General features: G+C 46.8%; 1 protein-coding gene across 1 annotated transcript in view; it reads left to right on the top strand.

Moving 5' to 3' along the window:
- Positions 1 to 26,205, top strand: part of syn2b (synapsin IIb) — a 628,186-nt gene that overhangs the window by 299,544 nt on the left and 302,437 nt on the right. The window contains exon 3 of the mRNA XM_072472583.1: positions 8,566 to 8,657. Within this exon, the coding sequence (XP_072328684.1) occupies positions 8,566 to 8,657 (92 nt within the window). The remainder of the gene's footprint in view (positions 1 to 8,565; positions 8,658 to 26,205) is intronic.

Genomic DNA, 26,205 nt, shown 5'->3' with positions numbered 1-26,205 from the left:
TTCCTACGCCTCAGAGTATAAGTTGTCCAGGTGACTAAGGGGTGGAGCTTCCTCCCGATTGGAGGAACTTCCCACAGGATATAAAGTTGACCCTGCGGGGAGTAGAGAAGAGTGATTGCAATATCTAATGTGAGAAACATCAGGAATGGAGCACATGGCTCCCTGGGGTAGTCCTCCACACGATGGGGCCAGTCTCCTATATGATCCAGGTACAGGGTACCGAGACACACCATATCATGAGCCATATACAACGATGTGACCAGGAACCACCGGCGCGAGGTCCGGAGGCCCCACGCAGGACTGAGACTCCGTCTCAGTACAGTCAAGGTGGAGTCCCGAGGCCAGAGAGGCGCCAGGACCCCATTCACCTGTTCCACCTCTTGTTGAACGTCAGGGTGCCAGGGACCTGAGAAGCCCACGGATCCAGCCAGCGATGGCATAAACAATGATGCAGATTCTGATATGGATATTGGACTGCCCGGTGACTATACACCAGCACCAATTGAACTGACAGCCTTGCTGGCCGAGCCGTGCCAGCTACGATGACCCTCGCAGAAGCCGCAGTCACCGGTGCGCTCCACATTTCCCGGGCCAGTGGTACCATCCCTGGACCTCCACCCACAACCAAAGCGGCCACCGGACCCTACACCTGAGGATATGGACATTTCTCCAGACTGGGGCGGGGGGGGGGGGGGTGGGGTGGAAGGAGGGGTGGTGTTATGATCCCCTATGGGGACAGAACTTGTATCGCTTCCACTCCTATAACTCAGAGCATGAGCCACTCAGGTGACTAGGAACTCCCCACAGGATATAAACCCCGACCTGGGAGCAGGTCGGGGAAGGTGACATGTCCGTGTCCCTTTAAGAAAGGTTTAGACTCTTATCATGTAACTTGTAGCACATTGGGCTGTGAGCTATCAGGTGAGAGCGTTTTCTTTTTAGGTTTCTGTTTCAGTTTGACTGCTTTGGACTGCTGAAGGAGAAAGAAGTGTTTTCCCTGTTTTTCTCTGTTTTCATTTTAAATGATGTTCCAGTAAAAAGCACATTGGTTGTGGCTAACTGCCTTGGTAACTTTAAAGCTATAGTTGCTTTCCAGAAGGAGTTTGAATCTTCTGGTTAGAACTGGATCAGAATTTCAGGAAAAGGACCAGTTCCATTCAAGTGAGAAGACAATGTGCTGGCTTGAAAAGGGATTTTGGTTTAATTGAATTTTGTTATTGAATTGGAACAGCGAAGGGGGCATTCATTAAGTGTTATATACATAGATTACTGTAGCTGTGTGGTGTCTTTATGTTTGTAATTGATTAAAAAATTCTTGCTGTTTTTCTATATATATTTTGGTGCGCATTCAGGACCCTGATCTTCCCGTTGCTTGCCATTTTAACAAAAGACCCTGCTCTCATGCCCACATGTCTGTCCTTGGCCTTCTGCAATGTTCCAGTGAAGCTCAACGCAAACTGAAGGAACAACATCTCATCTGGTTAGGCACGCTACAGCCTTCCGGTCTCAACTTCGAATTCAACAACTTCAGATGATTAGCTCTAACCCACCTCAATCCATTTGTTTTCATCCTATTTCATTTCAACTGTCTTTAACCATTTCTTTCTTTCTTGTCTTTCTTAATATATATTTAACCCCCCCCCCCCATTTTATCCATCTTTCCTTACCCCTTCTCCCCTTTGCTTCCCCCTTCCCCTCCCCCCACATCTCCATATGATGCAGTTTAGTCTCTAATGTTAGTTTCTCTGCTGTTTGGCCTCTCACACCTTTTGTTCTCTCTGGGGACTGTCATTAGCACTCATTCGCCTTGGTTTCTGTGGCTATTAGCAGCCTGTTCCCTGGGTTTCTGTGGCTATGACTCACCTTTCATTCTCACTCCACAGTATAAATATTTGCCACTTTCTCTGTCTGTTATCTTTGACAAAGAGTCATTGGACTCGAAAACGTTAGCTCTTTTCTCTCCCTACAGATGCTGCCAGACCTGCTGAGATTTTCCAGCATTTTCTCTTTCGTTTCAGATTCCAGCATCTGCAGTAATTTGCTTTTATATATATATATATATATATATATATATAGAATAAACCTTGTTTTGATTAAAGTGTTTAGGAAGTCTGATGAATCACACCTGCAGTGAAGGCTTTTGTGATCATCCTAGCCAAATTCAACTGAAGATTGTAGGTCAGGTGAACTTCATAATAATAATCATCTTTATTGTCGCAAGTAGGCTTACATTAACACTGCAATGTAAAACCGCCACATTCTGGCGCCGGAGAATACAGAATGTCCAAATTACCTAGAAGCACATCTTTTGGGATTTGTGGGAGGAAACTGGAGCACCCGGTGGAAGCCCACACAGACACAGAGTACACTGAGGGCAGGATTCTCCGTTCCCCACCATGAAGATCGGGAATCCCGATCGAGTGGAAAACCCCACGTCAGGCCAAAACCGGGATCTGCGCCAGGCGGCAGGCATCCCCAGACTCCGCAGCCACCCTGCAAGCCGTAGTGGGAAAATGCAAACAGCTGATTTGAATGCAATTAATGTGCTGGAAACCCAAATCTCCCCCCTCCCTCCCCCCATTATGCTCCAACATCCTACAGCAGAAATTCCACCGAGCAGGCTTTGGTGTAAATATTGCCAAGTGCAGTCCTGACGTGATGGACGCTGAGGGGGGGGTGGGGGGGGGTCAAACCCATTACTCATGTGCCCCCTGCCACTGCCAGGCTGCAGAGGGAGGGTCCACCAAGAGCCCTGAGTGTTGGGTGGGTTGGGCTGTGGATAAGGTGTTGACCCTTCCCCAGGATGGGGGTCCCATGTCTGGACTCTCTTCTAGCCATGTGGAACCTGAAGATCACTCTTGGCGTGATGATCTCAGGCAGCCCTCTGTTCAAGATCTTCATTCTGGTCTGACTTGTTTAAACTCTGAAATGGCCTCTCACTCTGGACTGCTGTTGAGCAGACCAAACAGTTCAGTAAAGAATCAAGCCAGGAACACTTTCCCATTCCTCACATCTTCTCCCTCAGCCTTGTGCTTTTGAAACTGCTGCTTTTTGAAGTGTCAGAGCCTTCTTTGAAATCCCACACTTTAAAGGACTTGAAACCTCCTGAGATCCTTTGAAATGCTAAGCAATCATTCAATTTCACTATGGAGTATCTTTAAATTGCCTTTGATTGACAGGTTAATGTTTTAAACAGAGCTGCCAGGAGGTTTGTTTATTTTTATTTCCCTTGAATGCATCCGAAGTATCCTCCATTGATCCTAACTGCAATGTTTATAAACATTCTTGTTTTGATTGACACCTGCTGACCACTTCAACAATGCTAAGTACTTTCTGTGGTTAGAAATGAGAAAGTGAAACCATTTAGCTGCTAAATATTATACTGGCCTCCATCATTAATTTGGAAGCAGCTTCTCCAACATTTGACACATCAAAGACAATGGTCCACTGCCTTGACAGCCAGTGAGCCTTGCCATTTGAGACACTAATGGTACATCAATAAATAATACCAAGCAGAGAACAAATGTATAATAAAAGCAAATTACTGCAGATTTATCATAGATCATAGAATTTACAGTGCAGAAGGAGGCCATTCGGCCCATCGAGTCTGCACCGGCCCTTGGAAAGAGCAACCTACCCAAGTCCACACCTCCACCCTATCTCCATAACCCAGTAACCCCACCCAACACTAAGGGCAATTTTGGACACTAAGGGCAATTTATCATGGCCAATCCACCTAACCTGCACATCTTTCATAGATTATCATAGAATTTTTTTTGGACTGTGGCAGGAATCTTTGGACTGTGGGAGGAAACCAGAGCACCCGGTGAAAACCCACGCACACACGGGGAGGATGTGCAGACTCCGCACAGACAGTGACCCAATCCGGAATCAAACCTGGGACCCTGGAGCTGTGAAGCAATTGTGCTATCCACAATGCTACTGTGCTGCAGTGCTGAAATCCGAAACAAAAACAGAAAATGCTGGAAAATCTTAGCGAGTCGGATAGCTTTTGTGGAGAAAGAACAGAGCTAACGTTTTGAGTCTGGGTGATTCTTCATCAGAGCTGGAGAGAACTGGAACTAGGATGAGATTTATACTGTTGGGGGAATGGGTGTGGGAGGCATTGGAACAGTGAGGCTGGATAGAGGGCCAGTGATAGGTGGAGGCTAGGGAGAGATTGACAAAGATGTTGTGGACAAGAGTACAAAGGGAATGCAAATGGTGCTGATCGTGGCACATTAAGAGATCAGAATGCATTAATGGCAGAACAAAGGTAAGCAGTGTGTCATAAGATAACCTCCGATCAGGGTACAGGTGGCCCTAGAGGGGTGGAGTGGAGGGTAGGAGACAGTGGTGAAGGAAAAACAAATCGATGGAAGAGATAAAAATAAATTGATAGAAATAAAAATGGGGTGGAGGAGAGAGTTCACAATCTGACGTTGTTGAACTCGATATTAAATCTAGAAGGCTGTAACATGCCAAATCGGAAGATGAGGTGCTGTTCCTCCAGTTTGCATTGGGCTTCACTGGGACATTGCAGCAGGTCAAGGACGGATACGTGGACAAGAGAGCTGGATGGTGTGTTGAAATTGCAAGTGACAGGAAGGTCTGGGTCCTGCTTGCTGATGGACCGAAGGAGTCACTCAGTCTGCGTTTAGTCTCTCCAATGTAGAGTAGGTCACATTGGGAGCAACAAATGCAATAGACCAGATTGAAGGAGGTGCATGTGAAGTGCTGCCTCACCTGAAAAGAGTGTTTAGGCCCTTGGATGGTGAGTAGGGAGGTGGTAAAAGGCAGGTGATGCACCTTCTATGGTTGGGAAGAGGGTGAGGTGATGGAAGAGTGGGCCAGGTATCCCAGAGGGAATGGTCCCTGTGGAATGCTGACCGGGGAGTGAAGGAAGATGTGTTTGGTGGTGGCATCATGCTGGATTTGGCAGAACGGGTGGAGGATGGTCCTTTGAATGCGAAGGCTGGTGGGGTGAAAAGTGAGAACAAGGGGGGCCCCATCCTGGTTCTGGGAGGGAGGGGAAGGGGTGAAAGCAGAGGCACAGGAGGTGGGTCGGACACGGTTGCAAGCCTGTCAATCACAGTGGGTGGGAAACTATAATTAAGGAAGACAAGTCAGCAGCACTGTTTTGGAAAGTGGCATCATTGAAACAGATGTGACAGAGGCGAAGGAACTGGGAGAATGGGATAGAGTCTTTACAGGATGTGGGGTGTGATGAGCTACAGTCAAGGTAGCTGTGGGAATCGGTGGGCTTGTAATGGATACTAGTGGACAGTCTAACCCCAGAAATAGAGATAGAGAGGTCAAGAAAGAGAAGGGAAGTGTAGTGAGATGGACCATGTGAAGGTGATAGAGGGATGGAAATTGGAAGCAAAATTGATAAGTTTTCCAGGTCCAGACGGCAACATGAAACGGCACCGAATCAATCATCAAATGTAACGATAAAATAATAATGATAATTGCTTATTGTCACAAGTAAGCTTCAATGAAGTTACTGTGAATAGCCTAGTCACCACATTCCGGCGCCTATTCGGGGAGGCCGGTACAGAAATCAAACATGTGCTGCAGAGTTGTTGGAGGGGACCAGAGTAAGACTGGACCAAGGAATGTTCCACATACCCCATAAAGAGACAGGCAAAACTGAAACCCATAAAGATACCCATAGCCACACCTTTGTTTGGAGGAAGTGAGACAAGTTAAAAGAGAAATTATTGAGTGAGAGGACAACAAAGAACAAAGAACAAAGAAATGTACAGCACAGGAACAGGCCCTTCGGCCCTCCAAGCCCGCGCCGACCCTACTGCCCGACTAAACTACAATCTTCTACACTTCCTGGGTCCGTATCCTTCTATTCCCATCCTATTCATATATTTGTCAAGATGCCCCTTAAATGTCCCTATCGTCCCTGCTTCCACTACCTCCTCCGGTAGCGAGTTCCAGGCACCCACTACCCTCTGCGTAAAAAACTTGCCTCGTACATCTACTCTAAACCTTGCCCCTCTCACCTTAAACCTATGCCCCCTAGTAATTGACCCCTCTACCCTGGGGAAAAGCCTCTGACTATCCACTCTGTCTATGCCCCTCATAATTTTGTAGACCTCTATCAGGTCGCCCCTCAACCTCCTTCGTTCCAGAGAGAACAAACCGAGTTTATTCAATCGCTCCTCATAGCTTATGCCCTCCATACCAGGCAACATTCTGGTAAATCTCTTCTGCACCCTCTCTAAAGCCTCCACATCCTTCTGGTAGTGTGGCGACCAGAATTGAACACTATACTCCAAGTGTGGCCTAACTAAGGTTCTATACAGCTGCAACATGACTTGCCAATTCTTATACTCAATGCCCCGTCCAATGAAGGCAAGCATGCCGTATGCCTTCTTGACTACCTTCTCCACCTGTGTTGCCCCTTTCAATGACCTGTGGACCTGTACTCCTAGATCTCTTTGACTTTCAATACTCTTGAGGGTTCTACCATTCACTGTATATTCCCTACCTGCATTAGCCCTTCCAAAATGCATTACCTCACAAGTTCAGCCAAATGGAAGAGAGTGGTGGTGGAGGGGGATTATTCAGGCCTCTGTTTGAGGAAAAAGTGGAGAGTCCTCAGACCATCCTGGTGGAGAATGGAGATATAGAGGGATTGGACATCCATGGTAAAGAGGAGGCGGTTAAGTTCGGGAACTGGAAGTTGTTGATATGGTTTACGGCATCAGAGGAATTGTATATGTAGGTGGGAAGGGACTGGACAAGAGGAGAAGGAATGGAGTCAAGATGGGAAGAAATGAGTTCAGTGGGGCAGGAACAGGCTGACACAATGGGTCTACCGGGACAGTCCTGTTTGTGGATTTTGGGATAGAGGTAACAAATGTAGTTCTGATTTAATCTTGGATGACTATTTATCAGGCCATTGGAGCCCTGAAGGTAGAATGCTGCAAGGCTTTATTCAGTTCTTTAATCTCTTTCTATGGGCACTCAGTCCTCACTGTTACAAACTTGTGTGGCCAGATTTAATCATATCAAGGTTTACCATTCCTTTGCCAAAGTCCCTATTAGAAGTCGGGGGAAAAAAACATTATTGTAATGAAACTTCTCATAAAATCTTACAGTAGCTGACTTCTGCACTTTTGACAAAATTGTTTGCCCCTATGAAAAGTTTAAATTATTCAGTGGTTTCTTAATTAAAACCTGTTAGTCTCTGGTGTGGGAATTAATTAGATTTAACCATTTATTGCAATTTGCATAGTTTCAGGGATCAATGCCTTAGTTATCCATTTAATAAAAATGTGATCACAACTTTATTGAGCCTCGTAGTCAATGAGGAGATTTACTAGACCATGAAAACTAGCAAGACCCTTGTGCTTTTACAGTGATGCTTTAAGTAGAAGCAAGGCTTTCCACTATAAGAAGTGTGAAGTTGAGTCAGTATACCCTGTAGTGATCAGGTCAAGAGTGGCAACAATGGAAGAAGGTCACTCGCCCAATTTCTCAACTGATATCTAACACATAGAAAGGGTTATTGATAAATGTTGTTAATACTGTAGCTAATTTGTATTTAATAAAAATATATGACTCTCAAAACACCAAAGTTATTGTCTTCAAATTTAGATAATGTTTGGAGAATATGTCGAGGGTGAATGCTGAGTTGGTTTGACTGTATAGTAGAACCTGACTAAAATGATAATCCACAGCTCCCTGTGGCTAACTCCCCTCGTTCCTAGTATTTGCAGAACTCAGCCTGTATTCTAAGAGCTACCAAGGGAGTAAAGACTAGTAAAGCAATGGCTTGTTTAGAGCCTGTTAACTTTTTAACGGCTGTCCTCCACTCTCTTGTGGCCTCATTAAAATGAACGGAGACCTACCCTCCAGATGGAGTAGCCAGAAAAATGTTTTATTTCTTTTGATGATATTGTGCATTTTTGTCATTTAACATCATGCTCTTTGCAGATCATTAAACACAGCAAGGAAAGTTATTAGCTGAAAATGTCACTGAAGTGTTCCAAAAACTGGTCAAATGTCGCGTGAGGCCGCACTTTCTCAGGTTACGATTGTCGTGAAAACCAAAGCTAGAATCCATCTAACCTGTGGACAAGGAGTTGAACACCTTTATAGTGCTGACATTCAGAAAGACAACTGTATTGCTGCCATTTTATATGTAACATTCCAGTTTGTACAGCAACGCAGTTTAGAAAATAAACCCATTTCATTCAACTAAGAATAATGCTTTAAGATCTCAAAATGAATTGAAATTGTAATTTTCTTTCAAAATAATCATATAAATCTGAATGTAGATGTCAACAAAACATGAACGATTCAAACATAGCTTCAACAGATCATTGTCCAACTATTATCAACAGAAATTAAGTTGATCAATTATCAGTTATGCACTTAAACTCAATGGAGGATCTACTTTATTTTTTCGTATGAAATCCTGATGCACTGGATGAGATATCTTTGATAATCAGAGACTTGTGGAAAGTATCCATATTGTATTTGGAATATTGTTCAATGTATTTTTTCACTGTGCTCTAACCAGCTGTTTGAACTATTTTTCAGGCCGAATTTGCTGAGATTAACCTGGTTGCTCAAGCTGATGGAACCTGCATGGTCGACATGCAAGTGGTGCGAAATGGCACAAAAGTTGTCAGGTGAGACAAGAGATTGCAAGAGCAACGCACGAGGTACAACACAACACATCTGCTTTTCATTTGCAGTCTTGTTCTCTCCGAAATTGTGTAGCCATACAGCTCCACTCATGAGTCTAGGCTAATTAGTGTGCTGATTAATTTGGTTCTTCATGTAACACTTCATCACCTCCTAATGAGGTGTACTGTCACCCAGAACTGAAGACAAATTAGCTGTGGAGCTGAACAATAACATAGGAACGAGGCCATGTAATAACAGGTAAAGATATAATTAATGCACATATGTTTTGACAGTTTAAGGTATCACCTGGAGATGGAAGTAAATCCTTTCCAGATGTTATACATTTCACTTTCTGTCTGCATTGACAGCCCATATAACAAAGTACTGCAGTCCAAGTGAAGCAGTGTTGGGTGAAATAGTTTGAGATATTTATCATGTACATTGCAAAGTGATATATAAATCCTAGTTTATTTTCTAATGCAGCTTGTCAGGAAAATTGTTATTGATTGCACTGGAGACCATACCCATCAAGTCAGCATACCATCACCTCATGAAAGTATTCAGACGGTTTGCAATGTGGTTGGGATTCCATTCCCCTATAATAAGGCAATTGGTAGCCTGCATACTTATATCCAATCTGTTATGCGTAATAGGGATGATTAGTCAATATAAATCCGCAATTTGTGTGAGATCAATTTGAAAGTATTTTTAAAACAATGAGTACTTTGTTCGTCTACAGCAGTGAAGATCAGGGGCGGGAATCTCCGGCCTCCCAGCCACATGTTTCTCGCTGAGGGGAGGCAACGCGCCATTCATTGGCGGTGGGATTCTCTGCTCCCACCACTGTCAATGGGAATTTCCATTGAAGCCACCCCACCCTGCCGGGAAACCCATGGGCGGGGGTGCGCTATCGGCAGGATCAGAGAATTCCTGCCCCAGCAACCAGTCGGAGAATTCAGGCCCAGATGTAACTGCTTCTTTATGAAATTGATCCTGTGTTCCTTACACCATTTCATTGGGATTAACGGCAACTAGTTAGATAAATTGAGATTCAGTGCTTGGGGCAAGGTATTTATTTATCTAAATCCACAATATAAATACAAATTCTTTAGATTAAATGTGAATCTAAAGTAAATCCTGATCGTCAGATTGTAATCTTAAATATTTTATATATTACATGAGAACCCTTAGGATAGAGCCTTCTGATTTGGTCAGGGACAGGAGGGTGTGACTGCGAGTGAGGCAGTTAAGCAGACCCACGGGGCAGGAGTGCAGGAGCCTCGTCTTTTGCAAGTATCCAACAGTTTTGCGGTTCTCTAAATTTTTTTGGATGAGAATGGGGGCTGGGGGTGGATGAGCTGACTGACCATTGCACCGTCGTACAGGAAGCCATTCGGGGGGGAGCAAAAGGAATGCGGTGGTAGTAGACAACAGTTTGGTGAGGGGGACTGACTCTGTTCTGTGTAGCGATGGGAGAGAATCCAGGAGGCTTTGTTGTCTGCTTGGTGCAAAGGTTTGTGACATCTGCTCAGGGCTGGAGAGGAACTTGGAGTAGTTCATGTAGGTACCAACATCCTAGGCAAGATAAGGAAAGAGGTTTTGCATATTCAGTATGAGGCTAGGCACCCAATTAAGGATCAGAATCTCAAAAGTAATAAACCACATTCAAATTGGCCTGGGCGAATAATGTCAGAGAAAATGAATGCGTGGCTCAAAGACTAATGTGGTAGAAGTGAGTTCCAGAATTCATTTATGGGATGTAGCCATTGCTGGTTAGGCCAGCATTCATTGCCCATCCCTAATTGCCCTTCAAAAGGTGGTGGTGAGCTGCATTCTTGAACCTCTGCAGTCCTTGAGGTGTAGGTACACCCACTGTGAAGTTAGGGAGAAATTCCAGGATTTTGCCCCAGCATCAGTGAAGTTAACAGTGATATATTTCCAAATCATGGCGGTGAGTGGCTTGGAGGGGAACATCCAGGTGGTGGGGTCCCCAGGTATCTGCTGCTCTTGTCCTTCTAGATGGTAGTGGTTGTGGGTTTGGAAGGTGCTATCTAAGTAACCTTGGCGAGTTACTGCAGTGCATCTTGTAAATGGTGCAGACAGTTGCCACTGTTTGTTCGTGTTTGAGGGTTTGAATGTTTGTGGAAGGGGGAGCAATAAAGTGGGCTGTTTTGTCCCGGATGGTGTTGAGCTTCTTGAATATTGTTGGAGCTGCACTCATCCAGGCAAGTGGAGAGTATCCTAATACGCTCCTGACTTGTGCCTTGTAGATGGTGGATAGGCTTTTGGGGGGTGAGGAGATGAGTTAGTTGCAGTAGAATTTCTACCCTTTGACCTGCCCTGGTAGCCACAGCATTAATATGGATAGTCCAGTTCAGTTTCTGACCAATGGTAACCCCCAGGATGTTGATTGTGGGGGATTAAGTAACGGTAATTCCATTTAATGGCACGGGTAATGGTTAGATACTCTCTTGTAGGAGATGGTCATTTCATGGCACGGATATAACTTGCCACTTGTCAACCCAATCCTGGATATTGTCCAGGTCTTGCTGCATTTGGACAAGATCTGTTTCATTGCCTGCGGAGTCGCAAATGGTACTGAACATTGTGCAGTAATCAGCGAACATCCCCACTTCTGACCTTAAGATGAAGGGAGATCATAGATGAAGGGAGATCATAGATTGGGCCTATGGCACTACCCTGAGGAACTCCTGCAGTGGTGCCATGGAGTCGAGATGATTAACCTCTAACTGCCACAACCATTTTCCTTTGTGCCAGATATGACTCCAACCAGCGGAGAGTTTTCCCCTGATTCCCATTGACTCCACTTTATCTAGGACTCCTTGTTGCCATACTCAGTCAAATACTACCTTTTTTTAAAAAATATATATTTTATTGAAATTTTTTTCCCTGAGCAACATTTTTCCCGCTTACAAAACAAGCGAAACGATAACAGTAACAAAACAGAAATTTTTTAACTTTTTAACAATAGTAATAATATACAAGTAACAAAACCTCGTACTCTATTGCCCTATACTCAACTGCCTCCCCCCCCCCCCCCCCCCCCCCCCTGGGTTGCTGCTGCTGGTCATCCGTCTTCCCTCTAACGTTCCCCTAGGTAATCGAGAAATGGCTGCCACCGCCTGGTGAACCCTTGAGCCGATCCTCTCAGGGCAAACTTTATCTGCTCCAGTTTAATAAACCCCGCCATATCGTTTACCCAGGCCTCCAGTCCGGGGGGTTTCGCCTCCTTCCACATGAGTAGGATCCTGCGCCTGGCTACGAGGGACGCAAAGACCACGACATCGGCCTCTTTCGCCTCCTGCACTCCCGGCTCTTCCGCAACTCCAAATAGAGCTAACCCCCAGCCTGGTTTGACCCGGGCCTTCACCACCTGCGAAATTACTCCCGTCACTCTCTTCCAATACCCTTCCAGTGCCAGGCACGCCCAAAACATATGTGCATGGTTTGCCGGGCTCCCGCCACACCTCCCACATTTGTCCTCCACTCCAAAGAACCTGCTCAATCTTGCCCCCGTTATGTGTGCTCTATGTAGCACCTTAAATTGAATCAGGCTAAGCCTGGCGCATGAGGAAGAGGAACATACCCTGCTTAGGGCATCAGCCCACATACCCTCCTCTATCTCCTCCCCTAATTCTTCTTCCCACTTTCTTTTTAGTTCGCCCACCGACTCCTCCCCCTCTTCCCTCATCTCTCTATAAATCTCTGACACCTTGCCCTCTCCGACCCACACCCCTGAAAGCACCCTGTCCTGTATCCCCTGTGTCGGGAGCTGCGGAAATTCCCTCACCTGTTGTCTAGTAAACGCCCTCACCTGCATATATCTCAAGAAATTCCCCTGGGGTAACTTATACTTTTCCTCCAGTGCTCCCAAGCTCGCAAAGGTCCCATCTATGAATAAATCTCCCACCTTCCTAATTCCCAACTGGTACCAGCTCTGAAATCCTCCATCCATTCTTCCTGGGGCAAACCTATGGTTGTTCCTGATAGGGGACCCCACCAGGGCTCCCCGCACCCCTCTCTGTCGCCTCCACTGTCCCCATATGTTCAGTGTTGCCGCCACCACCGGGTTCGTGGTGTACTTTTTCGGTGAGAACGGTAGCGGCGCCGTCACCAGCGCCTCTAGACTCGTCCCTTTACAGGACCTTCTCTCCAGCCTTTTCCACGCCGCTCCCTCACCCTCCATCATCCATCTACGTATCATTGCCACATTGGCGGCCCAATAATAATCTCCCAAGTTTGGTAGTGCCAGTCCTCCTCTGTCCCTACTGCGCTGCAGGAACCCCCTCCTTACTCTCGGAACTTTCCCTGCCCACACAAAGCTCGTAATGCTCCGATCTATTTTATTAAAAAAGGTCCTGGTGATTAAAATAGGGAGACATTGAAATACAAATAAGAACCTCGGGAGGACCATCATCTTAATTGCCTGCACCCTGCCCGCCAGCGATAAAGGCTGCATGTCCCACCTCCTAAAGTCCTCCTCCATTTGTTCTACCAGCCGTGTCAGATTAAGTCTGTGCAAGGTTCCCCAGCTCCTAGCGATCTGAATCCCCAAGTATCGGAAGTTTCTTTCCACTTTCCTTAGCGGTAAGCCTTCTATCTCTCTACTCTGGTCCCCTGGATGTATCACATATAATTCACTCTTCCCCATGTTTAACCTATACCCCGAAAATTCCCCGAACCACCTCAAGATTCGCATAACCTCTATCATCCCCCCCCCCCCGCTGGGTCCGACACGTATAGCAATAGGTCATCCGCGTATAACGAGACTCGGTGTTCTTCTCCCCCTCTAGTCACCCCTCTCCATTTCCTGGAGTCTCTCAGCGCCATGGCCAGAGGTTCAATTGCCAGCGCAAACAACAATGGAGACAGCGGGCATCCCTGTCTTGTTCCCCTATATAATCGGAAATACTCCGATCTATGTCGACCTGTAACTACGCTTGCCGTTGGTGCCCCATAAAGTAGTCTAACCCAGCGAATAAATCCGTTCCCAAACCCAAACCTCCTTAACACTTCCCATAAATACTCCCACTCCACCCTATCAAATGCCTTCTCTGCGTCCATTGCCGCCACTATCTCTGCCTCCCCCTTCACTGAGGGCATCATTATCACCCCTAATAGCCGTCGCACGTTAACATTCAATTGTCTCCCTTTTACGAACCCTGTCTGGTCTTCGTGCACCACCCCTGGGACACAGTCCTCTATCCTCGATGCCAGCACCTTTGCTAGCAGTTTGGCGTCCACGTTCAATAGTGAAATAGGTCTATAGGACCCACACTGCATCGGATCTTTGTCCCTCTTCAAAATTAGCGATATCGTCGCCTCCGACATTGTCGGGGGTAGTGTCCCCCCTTCCCTGGCCTCATTGAACGTCCTCGCCAACAACGGGGCCAACAAGTCCACATATTTTCTGTAGAATTCCACCGGGAACCCGTCTGGCCCCGGGGCCTTCCCTGCTTGCATGCTTCCCAGTCCCTTAATAACCTCGTCCACCTCAATCGGCGCCCCCAGGCCTGCCACCGCCTGCTCCTCCACTTTCGGGAACCTCAACTGATCCAGGAACTGCCGCATCCCCTCCTCTCCCTCTGGGGGCTGAGACCTATACAGTTCTTCATAAAAGGTCTTAAACACCTCATTTATCTTTCCTGCCCTTCGCACGGTGTCTCCCCTTTCATCCCTAATTCCTCCTATCTAGCTCGCTGCTGCCCTCTTTCGCAGTTGGTGCGCCAACAGGCGACTAGCCTTTTCCCCATATTCATACCTCCTCCCCTGTGCCTTCCTCCACAGTACCTCCGCCTTTCTGGTGGTCAGAAGGTCAAACTCGGTCTGGAGTCGTCTCCTCTCCCTGTACAGCTCCTCCTCGGGGGTCTCTGCAAATTCCCTGTCCACCCTTAAAATCTCCCCCAGTAATCTATCCCTTTCCTTGGCCTCTGTTTTCCTTTTGTGGGCCCCAATAGAAATCAGCTCTCCTCTGACCACCGCTTTTAGTGCTTCCCAGACCACTCCCACAGGGACCTCGCCGTCGTCATTGACCTCCAGGTATCTCTCGATACACCCCCTCACTCTTGCACACACTCCCTCATCCGCCATCAGTCCCACATCTAATCGCCAGAGTGTTCTCTGCTCCCTGTCCTCTCCTACTTCCAGGTCCACCCAATGTGATCCGAAACCGCTATGGCTGAGTATTCAGCTTCTTCCACCCTAGAGATCAACGACCTTCCTAGAACAAAAAAATCTATCCGGGAGTACACTTTATGGACGTGGGAGAAGAAGGAATACTCCCTAGCCCTGGGTCTAAGAAATCGCCATGGATCCACTCCCCCCATTTGGTCCATAAACCCCTTAAGTACCTTGGCCGCTGCCGGCCTTCTTCCAGTCCTTGAACTGGATCTATCTAGCCCCGGGTCCAGCACCGTATTGAAGTCCCCTCCTAAAATCAAATTTCCTGCCTCCAGGTCCGGAATACGCCCCAGCATCTGTCTCATGAACCCCGCATCGTCCCAATTTGGGGCATACACTTTAACCAACGCGACCTCCATTCCCTCCAGCCTACCACTCACCATTACATATCTACCTCCACTATCTGCTACGATGTTCTTTGCTTCAAATGCTACCCGTTTCCCCACCAAAATGGCCACCCCTCTGTTCTTTGCGTCCAGTCCTGAGTGGAACTCCTGTCCCACCCATCCTTTCCTTAGCCTAACTTGGTCCGCCACCTTTAGGTGCGTCTCTTGGAGCATAACCACGTCTGCCCTTAGCCCTTTCAAATGCGCGAGCGCTCGGGCCCTTTTTATCGGCCCATTCAGGCCTCTCACGTTCCACGTGATCAGCCTCACTGGGAAGGCTACCTGCCCCCCTCCCGTGTCGACTAGCCATTACCTTCTCTAGGCCAGTCCCATATCCCGCCTCCGCGCACCCGCTCGCTCCCCCAGCGTCGCATTCCGCCCCGACCACCTTCTCTTTAGCCATTTCCTTTTGGATTTCCGCAGCAGCAACCCAGTTGTCCCCCCCCCCCTCTGTCCCCCCCCCCTGCTAGATCCCTATCTAGCTTGATTGCTCCCCCCATATCACTTCCGTAAGTCAGCTGACTTCAACTGACCCCGGCTACTCCTGCTCGCTCCTCGGCCCCCCCGATGTGAGGGAACTCCCATCCGCCTTGCGCCTGTTTTCCCGCCTTATTCTTTCTGGCGCGGGAACATCCCTTTACCTGTCCCGCCTCTTATGGCGCAGCTCCCTTTCCCCTCCCCTTCTCCTTCCCCATTCTCTGACTATGTCCCGCCTCTCCCCCCTCACCGGCGCCCACATTTCCCCAGTGTCCCCCCCTTCCCTGTTTACTTCTCGCTTAACTTTCACCATCCCATTAACAAAAACAATAATAACAACAATAACAGTTCCCTGCAGCATCAGTCCCTCAGTTCCGGTCCAGTTTCTCTTCATTGATGAAGGACCATGCTTCCTCCGCCGTCTCAAAATAATAATGCCTCTCCTGATGTAAATTCTATGAAATTCTATGACCCTGGTGGAACACAAACTGAGCATCCGTGAGCAGGTTATTGCTGAGTCAGTGTCGCTTGATAGCACTGTTGATGACTCCTTCCATCACTTTGCTGATGATGGAGAGTAGACTGATAGGGCAGTAATTGACTGGGTTGTATTTGTCCTGTTTCTTACGAACAGGACACACTTGGGCAATTTTCCACATTTCTGGGTAGATGCCTGTGTTGTAGCTGTACCGGAACAGCTTGGCTAGGGGTGCTGCAAGTTCTGGAGCACAAGTCTTCAGTACTATTGCCGGAATATTGTCAGGGTCCATAGCCTTTGCAGTGTTCCGTGCCTTCAGCCATTTCTTGCTATCTTGTGGAGTGAATCGTATTGGTTGAAAACTGACATCTGTGATGCTGGGCCCGGAGGAGACCGAGGTGGATCATCCACTCTTCACTTCTGGCTGAAGATTGTTGCGAATGCCTCAACCTTGTCTTTTGCCCATATGCGCTGGGCTCCTCCAACATTGTGGATCAGAATATTTGTGGAGTCTCCTCCTCCAGTGAGTTGTTTAATTGTCTACCATCATTCATGGCTGGGTGTAGCAGGACTGCAGAGCTTATATCTGATGCGTTTGCTTGGCTCTGTCTGTTACTTGCTGCTTATGCTGTTTGGCACACAAGTGGTCCTGTGCTGGAACTTCACCAGGTTGACACCTCATTTTTCAGAATGCCTGGTATTGCTCCCGGCATGCTGTCCTGCATTCTTCATTGGTGCTAATGGTAGAGTGGGGGATATGCCGGGCCATGAGGTAACAGATTGTAGTTGAATATAATTCTGTTGCTGCTGATGGCCCACAGCACCTCATCGATACACAGACTTGAGTTGCTGATCTACTTGGAGTTTATCCCATTTAGCATGGTGGTAATGGTACAGAACATGATGGAGGGTATCGTCAGTGTGAAGACAGGACTTTGTCTCCACAACGACTGTGTGGTGGTCACTTCTACCGATACTGTCATGGACAAATACATCTGCAGCAGGCAGGTTTGTGAGGATGAGGTCAAGTATTTCCCTCTTGTTGTTTCCCTCACTACCTATTGCAGTCGCAGTTTAGCAGCTATGTCCTTTAGGGCCCAGCCAGCTAGGTCTGTGGTGATACTATCGAGCCACTCTTGCTGATGGACATTGAAGTCCCCCACCCAGAGCATATTCTGCACCCTTGTCATCCTCCGTGCTTCCTCCAAGTGATGTTCGACACGGAGGAGTACTGACTCATCAGCTGATGGTGGCCAGTATGTGGTAATCAGCAGGTTTCCTTGTCCATGTTTGACCTGAAGCCATGAGACTTCATGGGGTCCAGAGTTAATGTTGAGGGCTCCTAGAGCAACTCCACCCTGACTGTATATCTCTGTGTTGTCACCTTTGCTGGGTCTGTCCTGCCGTTGAGACAGGACATACCGAAGAATGGTGATAATGGTGTCTGGGACATTGTCTATACAGGACAAATCTGTGAGTATGACAATGTCAGGCTGTTGCTTAACTAGTCTGTGAGACAGCTCTCCCAACTTTGTCACAAGCCCCCAGTTGTTAGTAAGGAAAACTTTGCAACGTTGACATGGCTGGGTTTGCCATTGTTGATGTAGCAGGGTGGTCCTGGGTCGATGCCGGGTGGTCCGTCCGGGTTCATTCCTTTTTTGTGTTTTCGTAGCAGTTCGTAACACCAAGTCAGTGGGCATTTCAGAGTGCATTTAAAAGTCAACCACATTGCTGTCACATGTAGGCCAGACCAGGTAAGGGTGGCAGATTTCCTTCCCTAAAGGACATTAGTGAACCAGATGTTTTTTTACAACAATCGTTGGCACCAGTACTGGTGGAAGTGGAGGCTGTGCTATTGAGTTGGTCTACACTGAACTGTTCTGGCAAGCCACATAACTGGAGAAGTAGAGAGGATTTTAAACTAAATAGTGGGGGCAAAGGATCCAATTTGGGAAGGTGTCGTAAATCAAAGAGGAGAGACAAGGCAAGAGAGAAAGGTACTAAAATGGGAAATGATAATAGACTATTATAGGACGGGATAGAGAGTACAAATCTAAGAGAAAATCAGCTGATAAAGATAGATGTTACAAAAATTATAAAAGGACAAAACTAAAGGCCCTGTATCTGAATGCATGCAGCATTTTTTTAAAAAGTGAACTGATAGCACAAGTAGAAAAAATAAGTATGGTTTGATAGCCCTTACAGTCACATGGCCACATTATAACATAGATAGGGACCTTAATATTGAAGAGTATGTAACATTTAGGAAGGAGAGGGAGTTAGGAAAATGTGAAAGGGTGACTCTGTTAATTAATGATAGTATTAGCACATTAGTGAGGGATGACCTAAGTTCAGGAAACCAGGATGAAGAAGTGGTTTGGGTTGAGATTTAAAAAAATTATAAAGGCAAGTAGTCACTTGTGGGAGCAATATACAAGCCCCCAAATTGTAACTACAGAATTTAAAGGAAGAGACAATGAGAGCTTGTCAGAAAGGTGCAGCGATAATCATGGAATGTTTTGGGGATAGTTTCTAAGAACAGTATGTTCTGGAGCCAACCAGAGAGCAGGCTATACTAAATCTTATATTATGCAGTGATGGGAGTAATTGATAACCTCATAGTAAAGGTACCCCTAGGTAGCAGTGATCATATGATTGAAGTTTACATTCAGTTTGAGGGAGAGAAGAGTGGGTCCAAGCCTAGCATTTTAAACTTCAATAAGGGCAATTATGAGGGCATGGAAACAAAGCTAGCTAAAGTGAACTGGCAAATTAGATTAAGGGATAGATTACTGGAGATGCAGTGGCAGACAGTTAAAGGCATATTTCAGAATCGGAAATAAAAATTCCAGGGGGGACCCACCATCCGTGGTTAACTAAAAAAGTTAAATACATTATCAAACTTGATGAAAAGGCATATAATCGCACAAAGACGGGTAGTAGTCAGAAGATTGGACAGAATGTAAAGATTAGGAAAAATTACAAAAAGATTAATAAAGAGGGAAAAATTAGATCATGAGCGAAAGCTATCTAGAAATATAAAGATGGATAGTAGGAGTTTCTATCGCTATTTAGTAAGAAAATAGTTAACAAAGTGAGCCATTGATCTTATAGGACTGTGGTGCAATGGTTAGCACTGCTGCTTCATGGCACCTAGGATCCTGTTTCGATTCCGGCCCCGGGTCACTGACTGTATGGACTTTGCACATTCTCCCCGTGTCTGCATAGGTCTCATCCCCACAATCCCAAGATGTGCAGGGTAGGTGGAATGGCCATGCTAAATTGCCCTTAATTGGGTGGGAAAAATTGAGTACTTTAAATGTATTTTTTAAAAAGGAAGTAAATCTGGGAAATTAATAATGGAATTTAAGGAGAGTGACAGATTACTTCACTATAGACAAGGTAAGTGCAGTGAAATCACATGTTTGGGTGATTGGAATGCACTTAGTGCTTGGAATGTACTTTGTTGCTAACTTTCTCCTTTGTTCAATTGCTCTGTTTTATTACCTTTGCTCTCGAGTCGCCAGGTATCTTTATGATACTGCCACGAGGTTCAAGTCCGAGTAATGATCAATAACCCAATACACCGGTTAGTAAGATTCAAATCAAAGCACATTTATTATACACAGTAATGGCTACTCATGCACAAATTCTACGTCTAAGCTACTTCTACAATTAACAGGCCTATACTTAACTTCGGACTGGCCCACCAGGTCAGGGGAACAAATGGCCTTTCGTTCAGGTTCTGAGTCTGCGGGATTCGAAGTTGGTACGGATTGGTAGCTAGGAGCGCCTATCTCGTAGCGAGCGTTGAATTAAGACTTACTTCGTTCGGCAGTCACTGCACCGGTCACGGTCAATGTTGGTTCGTGTTGCTGGCTGACCCGGGCAGGACGAAGAGGTGAAGAGAGAGCGATTTGAACTTGGGTCTTAACTCTTATAGTCCCCAGGGGCTTCCCGCCTTTCGGGGCGGACCCTGTACCTGGTCCCAAGTGATTGGACTTTGTCCCAATCGCTTGGTTCAATTTCTCCAATACTGGAGCGGTTCCCTGATCGATGGGCGGTCTTGAGGTGCTCGTTCACCTCCTTTGTGTTGGCTCCTGCTGGCGCCGGGGAGTCTGGCTTTGCTTTGTGTGTCCAAAATGTTACTTATTGTTCCCGGGGATTGCTCATCAGTATGTAGATGGCTGCTACATTGTTATGCTGATGGTCGCTGGTATCGATGTTGTCTGGCCTTTTGCAGAGTTAAATACACAGCAAACCTGCACCTGCTGGTTTATAGAACATAGAACATAGAACAATACAGCGCAGTACAGGCCCTTCGGCCCACGATGTTGCACCGAAACAAAAGCCATCTAACCTACACTATGCCATTATCATCCATATGTTTATCCAATAAACTTTTAAATGCCCTCAATGTTGGCGAGTTCACTACTGTAGCAGGTAGGGCATTCCACGGCCTCACGACTCTTTGCGTAAAGAACCTACCTCTGACCTCTGTCCTATATCTATTACCCCTCAATTTAAAGTTATGTCCCCTCGTGCCAGCCATATCCATCCGCGGGAGAAGGCTCTCACTGTCCACCCTATCCAACCCCCTGATCATTTTGTATGCCTCTATTAAGTCTCCTCTTAACCTTCTTCTCTCCAACGAAAACAACCTCAAGTCCATCAGCCTTTCCTCATAAGATTTTCCCTCCATACCAGGCAACATCCTGGTAAACCTCCTCTGCACCCGCTCCAAAGCCTCCACGTCCTTCCTATAATGCCATGACCAGAACTGTACGCAATACTCCAAATGCGGCCGTACCAGAGTTCTGTACAGCTGCAACATGACCTCCCGACTCCGGAACTCAATCCCTCTACCAATAAAGGCCAACACTCCATAGGCCTTCTTCACAACCCTATCAACCTGGGTGGCAACTTTCAGGGATCTATGTACATGGACACCTAGATCCCTCTGCTCATCCACACTTTCAAGAATTTTACCATTAGCCAAATATTCCGCATTCCTGTTATTCCTTCCAAAGTGAATCACCTCACACTTCTCTACATTAAACTCCATTTGCCACCTCTCAGCCCAGCTCTGCAGCTTATCTATATCCCTCTGTAACCTGCTACATCCTTCCACACTATCGACAACACCACCAACTTTAGTATCGTCTGCAAATTTACTCACCCACCCTTCTGCGCCTTCCTCTAGGTCATTGATAAAAATGACAAACAGCAACGGCCCCAGAACAGATCCTTGTGGTACTCCACTTGTGACTGTACTCCATTCTGAACATTTCCCATCAACCACCACCCTCTGTCTTCTTTCAGCTAGCCAATTTCTGATCCACATCTCTAAATCACCCTCAATCCCCAGCCTCCGTATTTTTTGCAATAGCCTACCGTGGGGAACCTTATCAAACGCTTTGCTGAAATCCATATACACCACATCAACTGCTCTACCCTCGTTTACCTGTTCAGTCACCTTCTCAAAGAACTCAATAAGGTTTGTGAGGCATGACCTACCCTTCACAAAGCCATGCTGACTATCCCTGATCATATTATTCCTATCTAGATGATTATAAATCTTGTCTCTTATAATCCCCTCCAAGACTTTACCCACTACAGACGTGAGGCTCACCGGTCTATAGTTGCCGGGGTTGTCTCTGCTCCCCTTTTTGAACAAAGGGACCACATTTGCTTTCCTCCAGTCCTCTGGCACTATTCCTGTAGCCAATGATGACATAAAAATCAAAGCCAAAGGTCCAGCAATCTCTTCCCTGGCCTCCCAGAGAATCCTAGGATAAATCCCATCAGGTCCCGGGGACTTATCTATTTTCAGCCTGTCCAGAATTGCCAACACCTCTTCCCTACGTACCTCAATGCCATCTATTCTATTAGCCTGGGGCTCAGCATTCTCCTCCACAACATTATCTTTTTCCTGAGTGAATACTGACGAAAAATATTCATTTAGTATCTCGCCTATCTCTTCAGACTCCACACACAATTTCCCATCCCTGTCCTTGACTGGTCCTACTCTTTCCCTAGACATTCGCTTATTCCTGACATACCTATATAAAGCTTTTGGGTTTTCCTTGATCCTTCCTGCCAAATACTTCTCATGTCCCCTCCTCGCTCGTCTTAGCTCTCTCTTTAGATCCTTCCTCGCTACCTTGTAACTATCCATCGCCCCAACCGAAACTTCACACTTCATCTTCACATAGGCCTCCTTCTTCCTCTTAACAAGAGATTCCACTTCCTTGGTAAACCACAGTTCCCTCGCTCGACGCCTTCCTCCCTGTCTGACCGGTACATACTTATCAAGAACACGCAGTAGCTGATCCTTGAACAAGCCCCACTTATCCAGTGTGCCCAACACTTGCAGCCTACTTCTCCACCTTATCCCCCCCAAGTCACGTCTAATGGCATCATAATTGCCCTTCCCCCAGCTATAACTCTTGCCCTGCGGTGTATACTTATCCCTTTCCATCATTAACGTAAACGTCACCGAATTGTGGTCACTGTCCCCAAAGTGCTCTCCTACCTCCAAATCCAACACCTGGCCTGGTTCATTACCCAAAACCAAATCCAACGTGGCCTCGCCTCTTGTTGGCCTGTCAACATATTGTTTCAGGAAACCCTCCTGCACACACTGTACAAAAAACGACCCATCTATTGTACTCGAACTATATCTTTTCCAGTCAATATTTGGAAAGTTAAAGTCTCCCATAATAACTACCCTGTTACTTTCGCTCATATCCAGAATCATCTTCGCCATCCTTTCCTCTACATCCCTAGAACTATTAGGAGGCCTATAAAAAAACTCCCAACAGGGTGACCTCTCCTTTCATGTTTCTAACTTCAGCCCATACTACCTCGGAAGAAGAGTCCCCATCTAGCATCCTCTCCGCCACCGTAATACTGCTCTTGACTAGCAGCGCCACACCTCCCCCTCTTTTGCCTCCTTCTCTGAGCTTACTAAAACACCTAAACCCCGGAACCTGCAACATCCATTCCTGTCCCTGCTCTATCCATGTCTCCAAAATGGCCACAACATCGAAGTCCCAGGTACCAACCCATGCTGCCAGTTCCCCTACCTTGTTTCGTATACTCCTGGCATTGAAGTAGACACACTTCAAACCACCTACCTGAACACTGGCCCCCTCCTGCGACGTCAAATCTGTGCTCCTGACCTCTATACTCTCATTCTCCCTTACCCTAAAACTACAATCCAGGTTCCCATGTCCCTGCTGCATTAGTTTAAACCCCCCCAAAGAGCACTAACAAATCTCCCCCCCAGGATATTTGTGCCCCTCAGGTTCAGATGTAGACCATCCTGTCTGTAGAGGTCCCACCTTCCCCAGAAAGAGCCCCAGTTATCCAGAAATCTGAATCCCTCCCGCCTGCACCATCCCGTAGCCATGTGTTTAAATGCTCTCTCTCCCTATTCCTCATCTCACTATCACGTGGCACGGGCAACAACCCAGAGATAACAACTCTGTTTGTTCTAGTTCTGAGCTTCCATCCTAGCTCCCTGAAAGCCTGCCTGACATCCTTGTCCCCTTTCCTACCTATGTCGTTAGTGCCAATGTGGACCACGACTTGGGGCTGCTCCCCCTCCCCCCTAAGGACCCGGAAAACACGATCCGAGACATCACGTACCCTTGCACCTGGGAGGCAACATACCAAACGTGAGTCTCTCACGCTCCCACAAAATCTCCTATCTGTGCCCCTGACTATAGAGTCCCCAATTACTAATGCTCTGCTCCTCTCCCCCCTTCCCTTCTGAGCAACAGGGACAGACTCCGTGCCAGAGGCCCGTACCCCATGGCTTACCCCTGGTAAGTCGTCCCCCCCACAAGTATCCAAAGCGGCATACTTGTTTCTCAGGGGAACGACCGCAGGGGATCCCTGCACTGACTGCTTTTTCCCAGTCCCTCTTACAGTTACCCACCTATCTCCAATCTTTGGTGTAACTAATTCCCTGAAGCTGCTATCTATGACCCCTTCTGCCTCCTGAATGATCCGAAGTTCTTCCAACTCCAGCTCCAGTTCCCTAACTCGGTCTTGGAGGAGCTGGAGATGGCAGCACTTCCTGCAGGTAAAATCAGCAGGGACACTAACTGCATCCCTCACCTCAAACATCCTGCAGGAGGAACATTGCACTCCCTTCCCTGCCATTCCTCTTACTTTCTACCAAGATCTGGCTAACAACAAAATTAAATTTTTATAAAAAATAATAATAATATAATAAAATATGGTACTTACCTCAGACCAATGGGTTTTATTATTAGGTTAGAGGAGGAGGGCGGGTGGGAGACACTACATGTGTAGTGTCTCGGGTTTCCTCTCCACCAGAATTTATTGGTGAGGGTCTTCCCAGACGTCCGCGGGTCGACTTCCTGTTCCCGCCTAAAAAACTAATTTAAAAAAAAGAAAAATTCTCAGCTCCTGCTGAAATTGACTAACCAGCCAGCTCCACTCCCGCCGAAATCGACTGGCCTGCCCCTGCAAAGACAAGTGCTTTTAAAGGTTGACTTACCTCCCAGCAGCCACTTCCGCACTGCTCCCACTGAAACTGACTCACCAGCTGTTCTCACGCTGAAATCGACTGGCCTGCCCCTGCAAAGACAAGTGCTTTTAAAGGACAGACTTACCTCCCAGCAACCACTTCCGCAATGCTCCCGCTGAAACTGACTCACCAGCTGTTCTCACGCCGAAATCGACTCGTTTCTGTCTATGTTGGCTGACTTTCCCTTTGCCGTTCGCCATTTTAAATCGGGAGTTGGCCAGTTTAGGTGACTACAACTTGCATCTCTTTGATGTGGTCAATGTTTACAAACATTGGGGTTTCACCAGTTAGGCCACTGAAGGTGAAGGGACATGAAATGATCAAAATTGCAATTGGTTTTTACAAGCTGTCAATCGTAGACCACTAATGGAAAGATATGAATGGCTTGCAGATAGTGGATCTGTGGGAACCACATGCAGGCACAGCTGCTCTCATTCGAGGAATGGACATGTGAAGCTGCAAGATAAGTATTACAGCTATAATGCTTCCCACTGTGCCTTTCTGGACTGCTCTCTTCCAGACAGAGGTCCCTTTTCTGGAGGGGGGGTTCTGTGTTAGGGGGTTCTGTGTTAGGGGGGTATGTGTTAGGGGGATATGTGTGTGGGGATATGTGTGTGGGGATATGTGTGTGGGGATATGTGTGTGGGGATATGTGTGTGGGGATATGTGTGTGGGGAGAGTCTGTGCAGGGGGATCCTTTAGGCAGGGGGTCCCTTTGGGGGGATTCCCCGTATTGCAGAGGTCCCTGTGGGGATCCCCCTATTACAGAGGTCTGGGCGGGGGGGGTCCCCCTATTACAGAGGTGCCTGTATGGGGGTTCTGTTGAGCACAGAACTGATAGGGGTTCCCACTCAGTAAATACCAGTTTCATTGAGAGGAGGTCCTCAAGTAGCCATTAATTGTCCACTTAAGAACTACCATTGGCCCAAATTGCAGGGACTGCGGCGGCGGTTCAAGAAGGCAACTCACCATCACCTTCTCGAGCAATTAGGGATGGGCAATAAATGATGGTCCAGCTAGTGATGCCCACATCCTATGAATTAATTTAAAAAAAAACGATTGGTGCTAGCAGGATCCTATTCCATGTTGAGAACCGGGCCACATTAGCATACTGTGCATATACCACAGGCAGCTGCAATAGTAGAAAGCCTGACCAGCCTCTGAGCCCATAAAAGGTAGGTCTTCTCTTCTCGAGCTACGGACAGTTCTTCCATATGACAAACTCCACTCAACCTCTCCTCTCGTTGTGACTTAGAGCCAGTCCCTCAGTTTTTTTAGGATGTGCGAACCCCAGAATTTGACACCTTCAGTAACATTTCACTACTGCTAAACTTAGCACGTCTATCATCCTGCTGCAGAATTTTGTGCTGCTACCTTTTAGAAAACTGAAGGGAAAAACTGAATATACAAATTAGTGAAACCTCTAATGACACATTTTCAGGGTA

The sequence above is a fragment of the Scyliorhinus torazame genome, chromosome 13 (assembly GCF_047496885.1).
Source record: "Scyliorhinus torazame isolate Kashiwa2021f chromosome 13, sScyTor2.1, whole genome shotgun sequence".
Lineage (NCBI taxonomy): Eukaryota > Metazoa > Chordata > Chondrichthyes > Carcharhiniformes > Scyliorhinidae > Scyliorhinus > Scyliorhinus torazame.
This window is presented reverse-complemented; position numbering and strand designations above follow the sequence as displayed.